Source organism: Artemia sp. Qi Xiang Cuo, chromosome 20, assembly GCF_049724085.1.
Source record: "Artemia sp. Qi Xiang Cuo chromosome 20, ASM4972408v1, whole genome shotgun sequence".
NCBI classification, from domain to species: Eukaryota; Metazoa; Arthropoda; class Branchiopoda; order Anostraca; family Artemiidae; genus Artemia; species Artemia sp. Qi Xiang Cuo.
In genome coordinates this window covers 26,148,083-26,167,270 of record NC_142813.1, presented here as the reverse complement: position 1 = coordinate 26,167,270, position 19,188 = coordinate 26,148,083, and the positions used below count along the sequence as shown (strand labels likewise).

Here is a 19,188-nt window from a genome sequence, read left to right as displayed (position 1 = left end):
GGGGGGGGTATCTTATGCAGGGAATTTTTCACGGGTAGAATTTTTCTTGGGAATGAAAGTTTCCTGGGTGAATTTTACATGGGGGGGGGGGAGATTTTTCGACTGAAAGTTAGGAGGAACACTAAAACTTAAAAAACATAAATTATCTCGTACAGGCGAGGGGCTAGCCCTTCATCGTCCCTCTCTCTATACGCCAAAGTTTAAATTTTGTCCCAATTTATAAAGAAAAACTGCTTAAGCACAAGGAGCCTGTTGAATTTGAATGAGAAGTATGTTTTAAAGAACTTTAAGACGCATAAAGAGCGATGGATAAGAAAGGGGCAGTTCCGATCATATACGGAATAACATCCGTTCGTTTTAAGTTTTAATGTTGTTTCTTACTTTTAGTTAAAAGAAGAGGTTTTTTTCATTTAATAGCCTAAAAAGAGCAAAAATTATCTTGTAAGTAGACCCTCTGCCAAAAACCACTACTCATCCTACCATAATTTCAACATGTAGATGATAATTTAATTCTGTAAAGAACAAGTAAAACTTCAGTGTAAAAAGTGGGTTTGTGGAAGCCCCCTCAGTGTTTTCTTTTGGGATTGGGATTCTTGATTAATGAAAACTTATGCCCGTTTAAGTGTGACGTTTGTTTGGTTTGAATCGCTCTTTCTGTTTCGAATGTTTTTAAAATTTAGTTGCTGTAAACAGAGTTATCTGGTTAACAAATTTACGTGCCAAAGCAGTCTACCATTTATTTATTCAGTCTGACATTACAATAAGGATACTGCGTGTTTCAATGAATATGTATAAATTCTTATTGCTTTCTGAGAGGACCCCACATACTTGTTCAGATGATTGTAACTTTCCTTGCGCTAGATTTCTTTCACAGTCATTTGAAACACGACAACTTACATTTTTGTTTTCATTGATCACAATATGATAGTCGTTAAGACGGAAAATGAACGAGCTAATGGCATGATTATCCTTTTATGTGGATGCTATTAGAAAATCATTCCTCTTCAAGCTCTAGCTGACTCGAGTTAAAATATTGTTCTTCATTCAATGCGTGTTCAAGGTTTACTGCAAGTTGCAAACTACAACAAGATACAACGCTCCAACGTAGCTTATTGTTAAGAGCCATAAGATTTCAATGTATTCTTATTATTATTATTTTTTTTCCCAAGGGTCACTTCATATGGAAGGGGCAGCCTAATCGTATGAAATTTGGAGGGGGCTCATTGGATTTAAAATCGAAAATTCTAGTGCCCTTTTTGAGAGACAGAAGTTATCGGGTGGCGACCACCCCCCCCCCCCCCCCGCCCTTTCTCCCCAATTTTTTGATCAAAATCTTGAGGTAGAAATTTCGTTGAAAATAGTTCAAAAGTCAAATAACCATCCCTCTGTGATTGACATTAACCCCCCCCCCTAACCCCAAGGCAAGGGCTGTAAGTTAAGCAAAGTTTCCCATTGATTTCATTTGAGGTTTTTATTAGGAAAAGAGGGCATGTTTGGTCCTGGGTCTCCAAAGGCTTAAATTACTAAGGTAAATTAAAGGAAACGTCGAAAGGAATGTCAAACAAACACAAAACATTTTGTGCATGCTAGTTGTAAAAAAGAGCGTATCAACAATATCTAAGGGACGGTTGAGGGTATTAAGTTGAAACTTCCAGGGTATGTTGAGAGGGATAGTTGAAGAGTTATAGGAGGGTAAATAGTGCCCTCATTTTGTCTTTTAAATCCCCCCTCCCCTCAACACTAATCAAAATTTTGAAACAGCCATTTTTTTCAAAATATTCACAATAACTAAATGGTGGTTTAATAACTATGCCTCTTGGGATGCCTTGCCCCCGGAGAAAGTGTTATAAATCATACAATTTGTCTATCATTTATATAAAGAGTTCATCCTTGGGAAAGTGGTGATCCTGGGTGTGTCAGAAAAGGTTAACGGTGCTGAGGTGAAACTCCGGGGAATATTAAGAGGAGGATGTTAAACTAAGTCAAACGATAATTTTTGCATCCAGTTTATCAAAAGGGCGTATCTGCAATATCGCAGGAGCGGCTAAGGGTATTAACTTGGAACTTTCAGGCCCACTTTCAGGCCCATTGCTACAACTGCTGTGACTAAAACTGCGAACACTTGCGACTGCGACTATTTGCAACTGCGACTATGACTACTTGCAAGAGCGACTACTTATGACTGCATTTGACTTGCATCTGCGACTACGATTTCGACTACTAGCAACTGTATCTATTAAAGACTGCGGAATACTTGCGACTGCATGAATTATAACTTTAACAACTTGTAATTGTGAGTGCAACTACTTGTTACTGCGAATGCAGCTCGAGTGCTACTGCGGCCACTTGTGACTGTTGCTACTTGTAACTGTGACTGCTTGCGACAGCAAATGTGACAACTCCTGACTGCATTTTTTACTATTAGAGCTTGAACTATTGACTGGAATCAAAACAGCCTAACTGCATCCTGCTTGTCAAAATCGCAGAGGGCACACAGGTTTTCAGAAGGGCTTCTCTGCAACAACTCAAAAATAGCTAAGATTGCTGGGTTGAAAATTTCTGAGAACGTTGAGCGAGATGTTGCACGAAATCGAAAGATACTATGTGCAACCAGGTTGTTAAAACAGTATATATATTCAATTTTTCGGGAACAGTAAGGGAAAGGTACCAAATTGAAACATTCAAAGAAAGTTGTGGGGGATATAGAACTTAAAGACACTATGTGCATGCCAGTTGCCAATGGGCGCAGCTGCAGTATCCCAGCAACAGCAAAGATCATTAAGTTTGAACTCTCAAGAAATGTTGATTGGTATATTGAACTAAATCAAAAGACACCATGTGCATCCTGGTTGCCAAAATGGCAAGTCTGAAATATTTCAGAATTAGTTAACGGAAAGCATTAAGTTGAAACTTTCAAAAAATGTTGAGGGGGGTGTTGAACTTAATCAAAATACAACTATTGAGGGGGATACTGAACTTAATCAAAATACAACTATGTGTATCCCGGTTGTCAAAAAAGTGTACTTGCAATACTTTATGATCAACTAATGATATTTAAATTAAACTTTTAGGGGATGTTGAACTAAATGGAAAGATTCTATGTACGTATAGCGTGTCAAAATGATGTTTGCAATATCTCAGGAACAGTTAAGGGGATTAAGTTGAAACTTTCAGAAAAACTAGGGGGGGGGTGTTAAACCCCATCAAAAGACATTATCTGCCAACCGTCAGCGTATCTGCTATATCTCAGAAAAGGCTGATGGCATTTAGTTGGAACTTTCTCCACAGCAGGGTTCTTTAATATTCAAGGTTATCCATTAAGATCACTTGCCTTTTAGGGCGGTGTTCTCCCCAGTTTTGAAAATCCTGAAAAATTTTATCAGACTCGTTGCGTTTGATATGCAATAGCAAACTTAATGAACTTTGTATGTTGGATCAGCACCAAAGTCAAATCTTTTTATGTGTTAATTGTTTATCAAAATTCCTTTTTTTGGAGTTTTGTTACTATTGGCCCGAATCGCTCCTTACTTTTTATGTTCCTAAATGTGCAGTTCCAGGTATAATTAAATATTTGATTTGCCACTAGTCTTTTATCGAGGGGTTTTGGATAACTATTGAATCTGTTTTTGAAAGAGTCAACAGAAAAACTCTTAGGGATAAGTTCTTCAGGAAAATGATTCGAGATCCAAGTCCAACGTCAGATTATAAGCTGTTCTTCAAGTACTCTGCTCTCGGCTTGCCAGCCTCAAGATAATTCAACTGAGCCATTTGCCTTTGTGTCTGTCTTGTTGGTTGGACCATTGGGGAGAAAATACAAGAAAGCTCTAGAGATGGAGGTGAATTTAAGCAATTGTAGAAAACAATTATAGACGCTACATCAAACCTCTCACTAACAGACAGGAGAGAGCCGTGGGTAGAAAATTTTTGCAGCAAAGGGTTATCCCCAGCTTTCTTATGCAGGAGGCTCTCACCTGACCGAGGTGGGTGTTCCAAGAGGGATCTGTGGAAAATTGGATTCCGAAGAGACGAAGCTCGTTGACTTTCTTTTTATGTTTATTCAAGAAGAAGAAGTTGGGTTGCATTCGTAGTAATTTTGATAGGGAGACCATCAGCACTTCTGTTTTCGATTCATTGAATCTAACCATACAGGCGTCAGATCACTTTTCAACTTCCAAAAGATCTGGCTGTAGTGGCAGGGAGGCTTTTATTGGGTCTTCGTGTTTGGCGATGACTAAGTGTGTTGTGTTGTCACTGACTAAGTGATCTCGGCAAGATTATTTCCTATGTCATTTATTTAAAGAACGAAAAGCGTTGGTTCCAATATACTACCCTGGGTACGCCTGCCTTTATAAAATATATATTAGATGAAGGTGAACCCGTAAAACACAGACCTTATTGAACTATCAGAAAGAAAGCTTTTAATCACATTTAACAGACGTATCCCATACTCTGTCAAAAGTATTAGCAATGTCGGATGACAATAACCTGATGTTGTATGCTTTTGCCAAAAGTTCTAACCACTCCTGGTACTGGGCCATTGAGCGGTCAATCCAAAGCCTCCGAGAGAATTAATATTGGCGGTCATGTAAAAGTTCATTTGACTTAAGGTATGTGATAAAGTGAATGATTTGAAACCTTTGTGTAAACTTTCCAATGCAGGAGAGGAGGCTGATAAGCCTATATGAACCCACGCTCACTGGATCACCTTCTGGCTCAGGTATAGGAATGACATTGGCAGATTTTCCTTACGCGTGGAAAGGTTCCAGAAGAAAAATACAACCGGAAAAGTGATGACAAAGGTCCAGCCAATTTTTGTGCTGCAGGTCTTCTAAACAATATTGGGTATATAGTTTAGGACCCATGGATTTGATCAGACCAAAAGTCAGCAGAGTGCAAAGAACCTTAGAAGTGGAATTGTTCAGACGATTATTGACAGTACTGGTTCGATTAGAGAAAGCGGGAGCTTCTTTACCATCATCGTCCAGATTTGAGAATTTGGCAAACGCCATGGCAAAACCTTTGGTCTGTCCCTGTGCGTCTTGGACAATAGTTTCGTCACTAATATTTTCCGAAGGGATTGAAGTTCCTTTAGATGAAGGTAAGGCTTCTTTGACAACCCTCCACCAGCTCTTAGCAAAGGTATTTTGGAGTTTGGACTTAAATTTATCTTTGTACTGAATCCGTGACTTTCGAATCGTGTAAGCTGTATCTTTATGATTTCTTATGAAATTAAGTTTGTCCTTTTTGCTTTTCAAGAGATGACATTGCTTGTCTGCCTTTTTTGCTTGGATAGCTTTTTTGCAGTGAACGTTGAACCAAGGTTTATTCTTTCTGAATATCTGGATCCATTTCGATGGGATGTAACTTGCGATACAGTCGACTATAGCCTGCTGTCACCTGCTGTCAACAACGGGCAATTCTATTGTTTTTTCAATTTTTTCTGTGAAGATACAAAAAAGGCGATTTTAATAACGATACCAAAAAAGGGTAGCTTTCATAATATAGGGGGTTAGCTACTGACACGGCGTGAAGAACGAAGACTCAAGATGTAATTTTTAATTACACCCAACAGAACTACCTCCACCAATCAACAATAGCTGTATATTACTAGCTCAAAAGATTCATTGAGAAAAAAAAAATATGGCTTAAAATTGTGTGAGAGGCAAAAATGTTTAAATGGCACTGTTACAATGGTGGGAGTAAGTATGACTCTCTGATTGAACAAGTACTTGTGTGTTTAGTTTTGGGAAAGGCACTCCTGCCTAGAGTTGAAAACCGTTGATTTTGAATTAAAAATCAAATATTTTGCAGTAGGCATGAAGACATGGCTAATTGTAGGAAAAAATCCAAGACAGATAGTCCGAGTAATTGAGAGGCAAAAATGTTTAAATGGCACGAGAAATTATTTGCAGTAAATGCAGAGAAAGTATTTGCGCTAGATTAATGAAGCTTTAACAGACTTTCAAGAATTGACATATGAACGTATTTTCAGATGACTACTGATCTGGCTGGTTGGAGCGTTATATTTAGACCCAATGATCACAGACTTATTGGAAAGCGTCACCCTAGCCCACAGTGCTGCTTCGCCTGCTAATTTTGGGAAATATAGACATGAGTATGGTATATGATTGTGTATATAACGGAAAACCATCCTCCTCCATATCTCGCACCATCAGTGCGTACTTGGTCTCGTCTGAGAAGAGTGTACCACTATAAGGCAACGTTACTTCTCGGTATCTCATGGTGGAGATATGCCTGAGTAATGCGTATAATATATGGTTTGACAGACTTCACAAAATATAGGAACTGGTCAATTTCGGTTTTGAGACTTAGTACATTGCAGTTGGCTACCGTAAATAAGTCTGAATAGATTGTCTGCGGGCGTGGGAAAGGTCGTCGATGAGAGGTGATTTTGCTCCAAGCCTTACTTTGATGATTTTTAACCAGGTAAAAGATACCTTGTCGGTTGGTTAGCCCAACTAAGGCAAAGAGATTCAAAGAACAGTACATTCTTTGGATGGGGAACGGAGAACACCTTTTACCCATCTTTAGCATTGGAGATGGTGCCTCGGCATAGGTTGGGCCTATGACGAGTTTTGAGCGGAGCATTTACATAACACCTCCCACCATTTGAAGAAAAGTATCTGGATCCATACCATATATTATAAATGTATTTTGGAGTATAGATAGAATATTCCAAAATCCCTTCTTTTCTTCTTTCTTTTTATTTGTCTTAATTTCCCTTTTATTGCTCAATTCTACATTTTTCTAGAATTTTCCAGGACAAATTGTATGGAAGGATCTTCCGGAAGGGAAGAATTTTCCACGGGAGAATTCTTTTGAGAAGGAGATTTTTTTTTTTGGGGGGGGGGGTAATTTCCAGGTGCAATTTTCCACGAGGAAGTTCTATGAGGGGGGATTCTGTGCAGGCAGGGACTACTCAAAGACAATTTTGGGGGGGGGGATCTTCCACGGGTTGGCCAGGAGAGGAGAAATACTCTCGACCCCGAATGTTTCTTAAATTTTTATAGGCAAAGTTTCGCCAGAGTTGAATTTGTATTGGATTTGTTTTGTGAGTTGAATTTTACCGTCCAACCATTTGTTTTACATTTGATATGTGTGTATGTGTATTGTTTAAAAGAAACGCCTAAAAATGGGGGCAGAATATTTGGCCTATGCACAATACTTCCAATATCATTAGATTTTGTTACCAAAGCTGTTAAATATTTATCTCCCCCTGCTTCCAAACTTTTATCGACTGCGGAAAAATCCCTACGCCGTCGCCAAGCCTTTAATAAAGACGATATTAAGGATTTGGTTCCGCGTGAAACATGCGATACGACAACAAGGCTACAGCTGTATCTTGCAGCAAAATGACAAGACACTTGTATCATTGGATTTATTCATTGGATTCATAACTATCAATTCGTTGAAAATAGAAAAACATATCCTATTTTTGGTGACTAAAGCCATCTATGTATAAACCCCTAAACTACTTTTAAACAGACTTCTTTTCAATTTTTTTCAATGATTAATTGTATGATCATTTTTTATCATCTCAAGGTTAAATTAATCGTTAAAAAGAATTTTAGCTCTTGAAAGAGCAAAGAATTCCTGTAAAAGCTATGTCAGCATAGTTCTTTTTCAGGATTGTTTTCCAGCTGCTCTATTTCTAGCCACTCAGGACATTTTAGCATCAATATATCTTCCTACTTAGTACACTTCTTTGTCTTTATTTCTCAGTTATTGTGATGGTCACGATCGACATAAGAATCATTGTCTCCAAGTTTCCTCAAGCCCTATCAAAGGACTCATTATCGAGACTAATTATTAGCTTAGAAATAGCGAGCATAGCTCTTTTGCTCATTTAATCTTTTCTTCTAGATCTCTCCAGATGGCCTGGGACTAAGGGAAAGAAACTATTATTATATAGATCCAGAGCATAAGGTCAGTTCATCCATTAATTCATTAAAATATACAAACATAGAAGTATTTGGCGAAAAAAACAAGGTCAATTCTACGATAAAAGCCAAAACAAAGTAATTGTGAAGGGAAAGCAATTAATCATGTTTTCCAAACAGAGAATACTCACGGCTAGGATATCACTCTATATGTCGTATAAGTGCGTCAGTAAACCCTATTACCAATCATAAATTTGATATTTTTGGGTTTCAGCCTGTTTAAGAAACAGTGTATCATGTCTGTTTGAAAGAAATCTTTTAAAAGGAAAAAAAAATCGTGTACTATATAATTTAAAACAAATAATCAAGCTTACAGACACTTGAAAGTGATTCCTAAATTTCAAGAAGATGTTGCTATGGCGTCCGTAGGAATATACAAGGGGGAGCAATGTCAAACCAATGGCCATACAAAGTATCAGGTCGTGAAATATTAGAAATGCATGTAATATTGGTCCCTGCCAAAATACCTTAATATTAATCATCGTTCCCCTGGAAAACCCAGGAAACATAGGATTGGTAAGCAGGATTGCAAATTCATACAATAAATCATCTCTATTTGATTTTAATATCCGTGGCAATCTCATATAATTTTAATTTAATTTATCTTTGAGCATTCCAGTTTAATATATATATATATATATATATATATATATATATATATATATATATATATATATATATATATATATATATATATATATATATATATATATATATATATATATATATATATATATATATATATATATATATATATATATATATATATAAATAAATATATATATATATATATATATATATATATATATATATATATATATATATATATATATATATATATATATATATATATATATATATATATATATATATATATATATATATATATATATATATATATATATATATATATATATATATATATATATATATATATATATATATATATATATATATATATATATTTGAAGTGGAAACCCAAGCGTCTTAGGCAAGGGTTTAGAGCTGTGTAATTTACATACATAAGCAGCGGGGTTATCTCAGTCCGAAAGTGTAATTTTTCACTGAATATCTACCTCCAAGATTTTTATTTAATTGTACCTAAAAGGACTTAGCACGGCCTGAGCTTGTTGGGTGTCCACGTCTCGCTGCTCTCTACAGTGACGTCCAACTTTGTTCTGTTTTGTTTTTGTCCTTATGATGGCGTCATTAGACAGTATTTGTGAGTCAGTCCTTTGTGCGTTTTCCATATACGACTTTCTTTTATTTATTTTTTTCTTGTGCCAAACTAAGCGTTCTCTGCCAATCATGACTGATATATAGCTTAATAATACACCATGGTACTATTTCTGTTTTTTATTATGACAATGGACCAAAGTGTTCATTTTTTTTTTAATGACAGAAAACCTGTAATTAAAGCGATTTTTAAACAAAATATTGCAATTTTTGTCACAACCTCTGAATGACCTAAATGAGAAAAGCAAACTAAAATGCTGATAACTACCCTCATGCATATTATTGAATGAAATAATTTCCATTTCTTATATGGAAAGAAAACTAATATTAAACTTGTTCAAACGTATTTTGTAGATATAACAAAAAAAGGCAGTAGGTGTAATAAGATAACATGATAAACATCTTCCAGAGCCATTTTTGGTGCATAGGACGTCGATATCGAATAAACGTTTCAGTTGCCGGACATGATGCAATAAATTGTACCAAAACAGTATTTTCCTACACAACTTAATTTTTGCCTTTTAGTAGCTCAGTTTTTAAATTTAGACTTTTCTTCATCTTGAAGTGTATGTATTGTATTGAAAATGTATTATATATTACGTATTTTTATTTTACTCCATAATCAAAAAGGTCTTAGACAGTAGAATTGTCCTAAACATACCAACTTTTGTGTTTCCATTGAGTAGCTACAGAAATGACCTCTTGATAGCAAAGTTTAAGTGGTATTAATTCACCAACACTAGGGGGTGGGGAGATTTTGCTTTTAAAAAATCTGGGGGAGGCAATTTTTTGTAACTGGCATTTGTCGATGGAAATACCCCCCAAAAAATAATTTTTCGAAACCCAGGAGAGGGGGAGGGGTGAAAAAATCCACGGGACCTATGCCCACCCCACAACTGACGCCATTGTAGAGTTTTTAAGTTAATAAAGTAAGCTGAAGCTTGCATATAGGCTACCAGTAGAAAAATCTTCATATTAGAATGTGCATACATTTTTGGGATTTTTGCTAAGGCCCTTTTCCCTAAAATCGTTACTTTGGCCAAGGAATTAGAGATGCGATAGAATCAGCATAATGTTGTTCGATTCAATAATACTAACACTTGGTTCTTATTGAACCTGACGGGAAGCAATATGCAGAATCTTTGGGGTGTTCCCATTTGAGCGCTTTCCCATTTGAGCGCCACGGAATTTTGTTCCATTTGAGCGCCATGGAATTTTGTTCCCATTTGAGCGCCACGGAGTACCATTTGAGCGCCAAACCCAAAATTGTGATTTTGCGGTGGATGAAGCGTGGTTTGCTGCCACATTGACCTGTAGAAATATTTATTGCCACGAAGACAACGAACAAAACTGAGGATTTTATTGGGTCAATGGTTGTGAAAATAACTTCCATTTATAGTATTATAAACTAAGTAAATATATATAGTATTTATGTATACCATATATATTTACTACTAAAGGTATATACAGGTACTTATGCATTATGCGGTATCCACCGCTATATACTGTATGAGGAAAACAGACATGAAGACCCGTCGGTAAATTTTTCGCAGTTGATATTATTGACATAAGAATAAAGTAAACATACCACTCGATACCTTTTTTATGCTCTTTCCAAATAGAATAATCATTTTTTCTGATATGAATTTTACCCCCACCCCTATATATACCAATTCAGGGTATATATTTGCACATTAGGGGGGGGGTAAATTTTATTTCTGATGTTAATGGGAGGTAAGTTTAAAATTTACCCCACCCCCTAATGTGCAAATATATACCCTGGATTGGTATACATAGGGTGGGGGTAAAATTCATTTCCGACAAAAATGATTATTATATTTGGAAAGAGCCTAAAAAAGGCATCGAGTGGTGTGTTTACTTTATTCGTAAGTCAATAATATGATTTGCGAAAAATTTACCTGATCACCTAGCTATATCACCTAACATACGCAAAATATTATCTGGCGCTCAAATGGGACACAACTGAACTAATTAAAATACGGCGCGCAAATGGGAAATTCCCATTTGCGCGCCATGGCGCTCACATGGGAAAGCGCTCAAATGGGATACACCCGAATATTTACTTGAACTTCATGGATTCAGTGTGGTATGTTTTGAAAATAAATAGCCTTTTATCATGTCAAAGGTCAAAATTTTTCAAAGCAATGGGATTTTTGTTACTCAGCATGAAAAACACTTTGTTGTTCCAATGTTTTTGGGAACAAAATCATAATTTGCTTTAAGTTCATTTGTTAATGTTTAATTAATTTACTTACTAAATCCAGGCTAGGAATAGCCTTTATATTCGTATTATAGTTGCAAAAATCTACTCATTAAAAGAAGATGAGGCCCCAGACGAGGTCTTTCCCTCTTGACATAAACACACTCCTTACTTTCTCAATTTTTTTTTTTTTTTTTTATTTTTTTTACAAAACTACATTTTTTCAAAATTGTTAAACCTATGGAAGCACAACTTAGTTTTTACGATTGTGTTTAGAGCTAGTATTTTACATCCAAATAATGCATCTGAAAAGATGATGATTTTTTAGAAACTCCCTATGAGGCATCTTTTATCACCTTTTTAATTTTTTTTTAGTTTTATGATGACTAAAGAGTTCTTTATTTAATCCCTGCAATATTAGGCTTTTATTGAAACTAAAAATGTCAGCTGATTAATCAACTGATAATTCAGCTAATACAGACTTCTATTGTTTCGTTTTTTCTATAGGGCGGTGGGGGGGGCTCCGATTCAAAGAAAGGTGTTCTATCCTACTTAGGAGACTTGAAAATTGTTGGTTGAACTGAAGTCGGTTTTTTAGAACTTGGGTCGGCTCCCTTTAGATGTGAAATCAGGGAAATCAATAAAATAATATGAATAACACAATTAAAGGCTACCACCATACATAGAGAGCAATACCGGGATCATTATTCGCTAAAACCATCAAACTAGGAAAACAGAAGACAATAGTACATATAGAAGAAAATAGAAGACAATTATTCTTTTATTTATTACCTCCCAACCCCTATCCCAGGTATAAAAATCTAACGTTATAAGATATTAACATCCATTTAACTAGAAAGTTTTTTTTTCTATCCTACCGTATATACAGCGAGATACAATCATATAATTTACTTTATCAATCGGTTTCAAAAAGGTAGAGTACCAGAACTAGCAAACTGGTATCCTAACTATAACTTCTTGTATCCAGCAAGCTTGAACACCGTGCTTTAATACAGAATGCATGTGTGGTTATAATTTTTTTCATTAGGCTCTGGAAATTTTCTTCTTTTTTGCGTAAATTTTGGTAATTACTTCTCAATTTGTGTAAAAGAGACAGTTTTATATACAAAATTCTTTCATACATTTTATACCTTTTCGCTGAACACCTCCAAACCACCCTGCTGTAGCACTTCCAATTCTTAATTTATCCGCATCACCATTTCAGTAACTAAAAACCTTAGTGTTTTTCAACCTAGAGCAATTTCCCTTTGTTCAAGCATGATGCAGAGTCATCTAAGACCGATAGAAGATTGCACATTCATTAAAAAAAATCACTCAATTGCTAGTCACCCAAGGTATTCTGAATGTCCAGAGATAGACGAAATTTCAAGGTTCCAAAAGCCCATTTCAATATGGAATCCTTTGGAATTTAATCTACAGACATAGATCAGTTAAGAAGTTGAGCTAGTAGTAAGAAGAGAAAATCTTCAGGGTAAAGAAAAGCCTGGGACAAATCAGCAGCTAAAAAGTACATCAGTAATGACATTTACTAAAGCATATTAAAGACTTCAAATATTTCTGAGCATTTTAAGCTTTTAAAGGCAAGCTAAAAGTGAATATCAATCAACAAAATATTCAATAATGCCGATTCATAAACTATCTTCACTATTTCTGCCACCCCATTAAATCTGACACTTTTGAAGGAAAACCTGGTCGATTCTTGCAAATAAAATTCGTATAGGGGGTTCGAATCTCGTGCTGAAATATCGATGGGTTTTAGTGGAAAATGCCAATTTAAAAAACGCTGTTTTATACACCATCAATGGGTAGTGATGGCAAATCAGTTTTATGAAAGACACTCAACGTTGAAATAAAAGGTTTTACAAATGTTTCAGTAACGATTAGCAGCTTCTAAGCTATCCTTAAAAATATTATTATATATTAATCAGTATACAATTATAATGCTTAATGAGCCTAATTGAACTAGAAGTGAAGCTCCTTCACAATTTTTATCTTTGATTGTTCTACAGTATCGTAAAATTTATCCATTTTATACCTAAAGTTTTATTTGTATCCTTGAGTGATTGATCCATACTGTACATACCGTTTCTGTAATTAAATTGAATGCCTTTGTTTCTTATTCCATTATGCGCTTAAGTTTTGAATTGCTCAATAATACTTATAGATAAAGCAAGCTTTTAAAGCAAGACATCACTAGAAAGCTCCGTTATAAACAATCACAGTGCCTCCAGTAGATGGGGTGATCAACATTCATTATTAAACTTAACAGGATTTTAATCGGTTGAGCTCTTATTCGAAAGTCTTCTCAAACACAAGAGTCTTTTTTCGCGCTCCTTATGCCGGAAATCTATCACGCACGTTCTTCGAAAGTGACACGGGTCACCACAATTTCTTCTAAACTAAATGCCAGATTTTACGGGAGTGAAAGAGTAAAAAAAGGACTCAATTTCAACCGATTTTGCAATTAACATTTTAAGTTGTACTAATTGCAGATTAAACAAAGATCCTCAATCTTGGATTTCCACCATCTTGGATTTCCACCATCTTGGATTTCCAGCACATAAATTATAGCTTGCCCTGCGATGTCCTGTGGTTTGTACTTAATTAAAACTTAGTTTCTGAATGCGGCTTCTGTGAAACAAAATATCATCTACAAGTAAATAGCATCGGTGTTAATTGACAAAGTATTGTAATTTATAAGACTCTATGTTTCGTACTTCAGAGCAATTGGGCTTTTTGTGTTTTGTCACAATGGCTCAGAAACTTTTTGATCCCTTGATTAGCTTAAAAATTCACATTGGTAATACCATCGGATTTCAGAGAACTGGGCTATTAAAATCTCTTGGAATGTTAAAATGAAAAAAATCAAAATCTACTGTCTAACAGATATATCACAAATGAAATGATTGGTGCACAAGTATGCCTCACAAAAGTTGAGTTGAATGCCCTCGGTATTGTAGGGAAGCGATATCTTTGATTCTGTGTGATTTCACAATCCAAGAAAAACCATTTTATAATCATATATGAAAAAAAAATGATATTTGATGGCGAATTAAAAAGAAAAAAAAATCAAGGCTTAAGCGTGATGAACGCCTGTGGAGGTTGATGATTTAAGATGGGCCTAAGATATGATAATGTTACTAAAACATATACTTTTTTGTATATTGAAAATCTTCCCGATAAAATCCATCATGAATCCATCTTGCGAAATGATTTTAGTTTCACAATTGAAGAGGAGGTCTTCATTCTGTATGAGTTATTTTTATATCCTTCAGCTGAGTCTAGTGGGTTGTGTGTTTTTCCATTTCTGGCTAGTTAAAACGCTCCTTTGGGTATCCTTTTTTCAGCTAGATCAAACAATTGGAAGTCGACACTCAAGACCCCCAACAACAAGGGTTAGTATCATTTCAAATCCCTTTGTCTTCATAGTTTTGTAGTTATTTTTTTAATAGTAGACTTAGCTATCAAAACCTCATTTACAAGGTCCTTAAATATTTGCACAAATAGAAATTTTTGTATTTATTTGCTTTGTTCTTGTTCATGTTTTTGGCTGAATAAGCGCCGTTAAGACTAGAAAAAGCATAGTTTTTAAGCGAAAAAAAAAATATATAATTTTTTCAGTAGATAGTTTTCTGTTATTGTATTATCGTGGCAGCCGTAGCAAAAAGTTGATATCATGGTTTTATTTGTAAGATATAGCAGGTCCTTGTAAATGAGATATTTGTAAATTATTGATGCATGTTCGTATTCTAAAGTTTGTGGGGAATAGATGGAAAATTTTAAGCATTTACCTTGAAAAACGATCGTTGTTTTGACTTATCATTTTTCATAATCCATATTATGAATCTTACGTCTTTTAAAAAATCATCATACCTAACACGAAGGAACCTTTTAATCCCTTAAAGGCCACTTATAAGATAGTATTCCCTGCAAGTTTATATTTGTCTTCAGCTTCCTTTATGTTGCTTCTGTGTGTTTGCATGCTTGTTTTCCTGCACCACAATCACGCGTGGTTTGAATTTTACACGGAAGTAAAACAAATTTTACTTGATCCTTAGAGAACCGTTTAGGAGCTCCCTTAGGATTCCAGGACTTTTCTTTTATGATGAAGGTTTCGTCCCACATTCTGTGGTATTCTACACTTTCAAAGCAGCTGACAGAAGGCATTCCCTTTATATCAAATAACCCTGATTTATTTAATTTCAATACTATCTGTATATTTACCTTATAGAAGAGTATTCTTTGTGGCATAAGTTCTTATTTCATTTTGTAAGATTTCTTTTGTTACCTACTAAAACAAGTAATAGAACTAAAATTTTGTATTTCCCCTAACGACTATTTAAATACAACCACTCTCTTAAAAAAAGAGAGAAGAGAAACGGAACAAAAGTCAGGAAAGACGCACCCCTGTTCACCCTTTGCTGGAAATATCAAAATTTCATAGTTATGTAAAGGGGCTGAAACCCCCTGTTCTACGGTTGCCATACGTACTGAGTTTGGTCGTATAATTCTCATCAAGATCACATTATTGTTTAAAGAGGGGGACTTTTCTTTTACAGAGAGGGGCGGGAGTTTTTCTCCTTTTTCCTAAGATTACGAAAATTTTTTCATGCACACAACTTTTTATAGATAAATTTGGACTTGATGTGGATAGACTGAATGAATTTAGACTACATGTTTAGCATTATCAGGAAAATTAGATGAATCTGGTATATCAAATTTTTGAATGCTGGTATAATAAGTCTCTGAATATTGAAATCCCGTTTCTTAGAGTTTCAGTTGCTATTGGGCATTATCAGAAGTAGGCTAAGTTAATCTGAAGTAAATACTGTCTTTATAAAATCTCCAGAGATTGGACCAAAACACCTTGGACGATTGTTCACGATTCGACCAAACCCATAAGGTTTTGTCATAATTCCGTGATATGTATATTGTTCCCAATACCTGTTTTCATGGTTAAGCCTATTATTGATGAGAGTCTGTCAAGTACCACGAACTGTCTGATGTTTATTACGAGAAAAGTGACGAGCAAAAAGGTAGCAAGTGACAAATCAGAGAAATGATATGTCAACAGCAGCTAGTGTCAAGTTAAAAGCTTTTAGTGTGTAACAATTAAAAAAAACAATCTGTATGTAGAAAGATACATAAATATTTATTTAAGAAACTTATTCAAAATAATTTCACATATATTAGTAGAGAGCATTACTCGTGTAGTCAACTATGAATAACAGACAAAGAATAGAAGTAACATTCAAGAAACAATGAACAAACAAGTAAACTAAATAAAGTCAAGACAACAGGGGATAGGAAGAAGCAAGGGGAAGCTGATCAGGTGCAAAAATATAACAAAGGAAAAAACGAAACAATGAATAACAACATCATTGGAGCGCAAAGTTGGTTTTTAAGTTCATTGTGTATTTGCTATTTTACTCTACGCTATAAACTGCATAAAGTAAAGAAGCAAAAATTTGAAAAACTGCCGACTCGAAAAAAGTGCAGTTCATCTTAGTAAGTCAATAAGTAAATAAATAAATAAATCATGAAAAGAGGAAAAAACAACACAAGTCAAATTAAAAGGAACAAAAAATAAAAGTACATGCGGATAAGAAATAAAATTAACACACTTGCTAAAAATTGAACAAAAATAGCAAATTTTAAAAGTAGAGGCTTTTGTTTTTATTTCCATGAAAATTGCAAAAGTGTTTTGTTTGGTGTTTAGAAGATTGACTATGAGGCTAGGTGAGAAAGACTGAGTTTACGGAGGGAAGAATGACTTTCGGCTAATAATTTTTTTGTCATATCTCGTGCTCAAAGTAGGCATAGTTAAATGTTTTCATTGGCATGGAGTTTCGCTTTACGGAAGAAATAAACAGAATCATATAAATGATTAAAAAAAAAACTTCTAATAATGATTAGTCAGCTCTTGGTGCTAATTCTTAAAAATTGAACTGAACCTTCCAATGAAGATCAACTTTTAAAGTAACAATTCTGCGTAAGGAATTAAACTCAGCTGAATTCATTTTGTATCAAATTTTCTTTTTTTGAGATAAAACAATTTAGAAAATGCTTATCAAACTTCCAACTATCGCTTTAATTTGCCTATAGATTACACAAAAGGAATAGTTCTGCGAAAATTTAAGCCTTAGAAACAGAATTATGTAGTTTCAAGTAATATTGATCGAAAGCTACAAATTTTTCTTTTTTATCCATAAATTGGAATTAGTTTTTCTTACACAGTATAAATTTTGCATTCAGACTATCAAGTCTGAATGCAATGCAATCAAGGATAATCAAGAGACATTAATAAATTTCTAAGTGTGGCTCTTGTTTCATATCAACATTTAATCGTCAATGCACCAGTCAATTCTTCTACAGTATACGTAAGATAATTTTTTCATTTTCTATTATCCCTTTTCCCTTTAAAATACTCACTCTTGGTAGAGACTTTTGCAAAATTAAATTATTTCTCTACTCATCAAGTTCTTGTGGAACAATGTTGAAAGCAATGAGTGATTTTGCTTATACATGATTTCCATCTATCTTCAGACCATAGCTGCCTACAAACAACTGTTGAAAGACAGTGTGCAGCTACTAGGCGCTACAAGTCCCGAGGCGGCAAAATTTGCGGAAGAACTGTTTCACTTCGAGAAAAGACTAGCTGAGCTGACACCAACAATGGCAGAACAAAAAATGCTCACTTTAGCCACGCCTGGAGTGATGACAGTTGCTGAACTACAACAGATTTCATTTACGGTGAGTTTATTTTAACACTGTTTGTAATTTTTTAAATGTATATTTTTATTGGTAAGCATTTTGATTCTATTGTTTTTTTTTTAATTTGGTGTTTTTAACATCAAATTCAACGAAGGCAAACAATAAACGACATTTTTTTAGACAAAATTAAGTAACCCTAGCTTGGACATGCTGCGTTCTTTGAAAACACAACAATTATTGGGTTAGGTTTTATGTTTGGGGTAAAAAAAAACCACAGAACAAGATTAATATAGATTGTTTATTGTAAAGTTACAAGGTATTTTTAATGCAGAAAATAGACCACAATTTTAAGCAAATTCAGTTTTTTCTAAAACTATTTTCAAGGAACGTGTATTTATTTTTCATTCGAAAGAAATTAGTTTTTCTTCCATTTCAGGTGAGGTAGTGTCATTGTGGATAAAGTGTAAGGATATCTGTGAAGTATTTCAGCTTCAGCTTTTTTGCTTGGAACTAAAATGTAGGAATGTATTATATATCTAGGCAATATTTGATTATTAAAAATTTTCGATGAGCCGTAGTGCAACAATTTTTGAATATTATTTTTGATATTCAGTATAGGGTTTATTTGGAGGCAATCCATCCTGACCCCTAATTGTTTGGATATCCTGGAAAATAGACGTGTAGTAATTCACCATTTTATTAATAGAGCATTTTCATGCTTCGTTTTGTTGTAACTTTTAGTGTCTCTTAATAGATTCATGTCTAGGCCATTAGAAGCTACTCGCCATGTACGCTATATACCTATCAGAAAAAAAAAATTGTGGGCCTATTTCGGACGCCATGAATTGATGCACTCCTTATCTTCATTGAGGTTCTTTGGCTGCTATTCACATGCCCTGTACTTTTCAAAACGATCAGACTGAAATGAAAATTTAGGCCCATTTCGTGGGGCGGGAGTTCCACGAATTGGTACAGCCAAGATTATTTTTTTGTTTTTGTCATCTCTGGGTTACACTTGCCCAAAAGAGCAATATA

At 34.7% G+C, this 19,188-nt stretch overlaps 1 protein-coding gene across 1 annotated transcript in view; it reads left to right on the top strand.

Annotated features, from left to right (window-relative positions):
- The window catches only part of LOC148940046 (endothelin-converting enzyme 1-like), a 259,409-nt gene that overhangs the window by 87,494 nt on the left and 152,727 nt on the right, over positions 1–19,188 (top strand). The window contains exons 6-8 of the mRNA XM_089106057.1: positions 7,885–7,947; positions 14,787–14,834; positions 17,986–18,192. Coding sequence (XP_088962183.1) covers positions 7,885–7,947; positions 14,787–14,834; positions 17,986–18,192 — 318 coding nt within the window. The remainder of the gene's footprint in view (positions 1–7,884; positions 7,948–14,786; positions 14,835–17,985; positions 18,193–19,188) is intronic.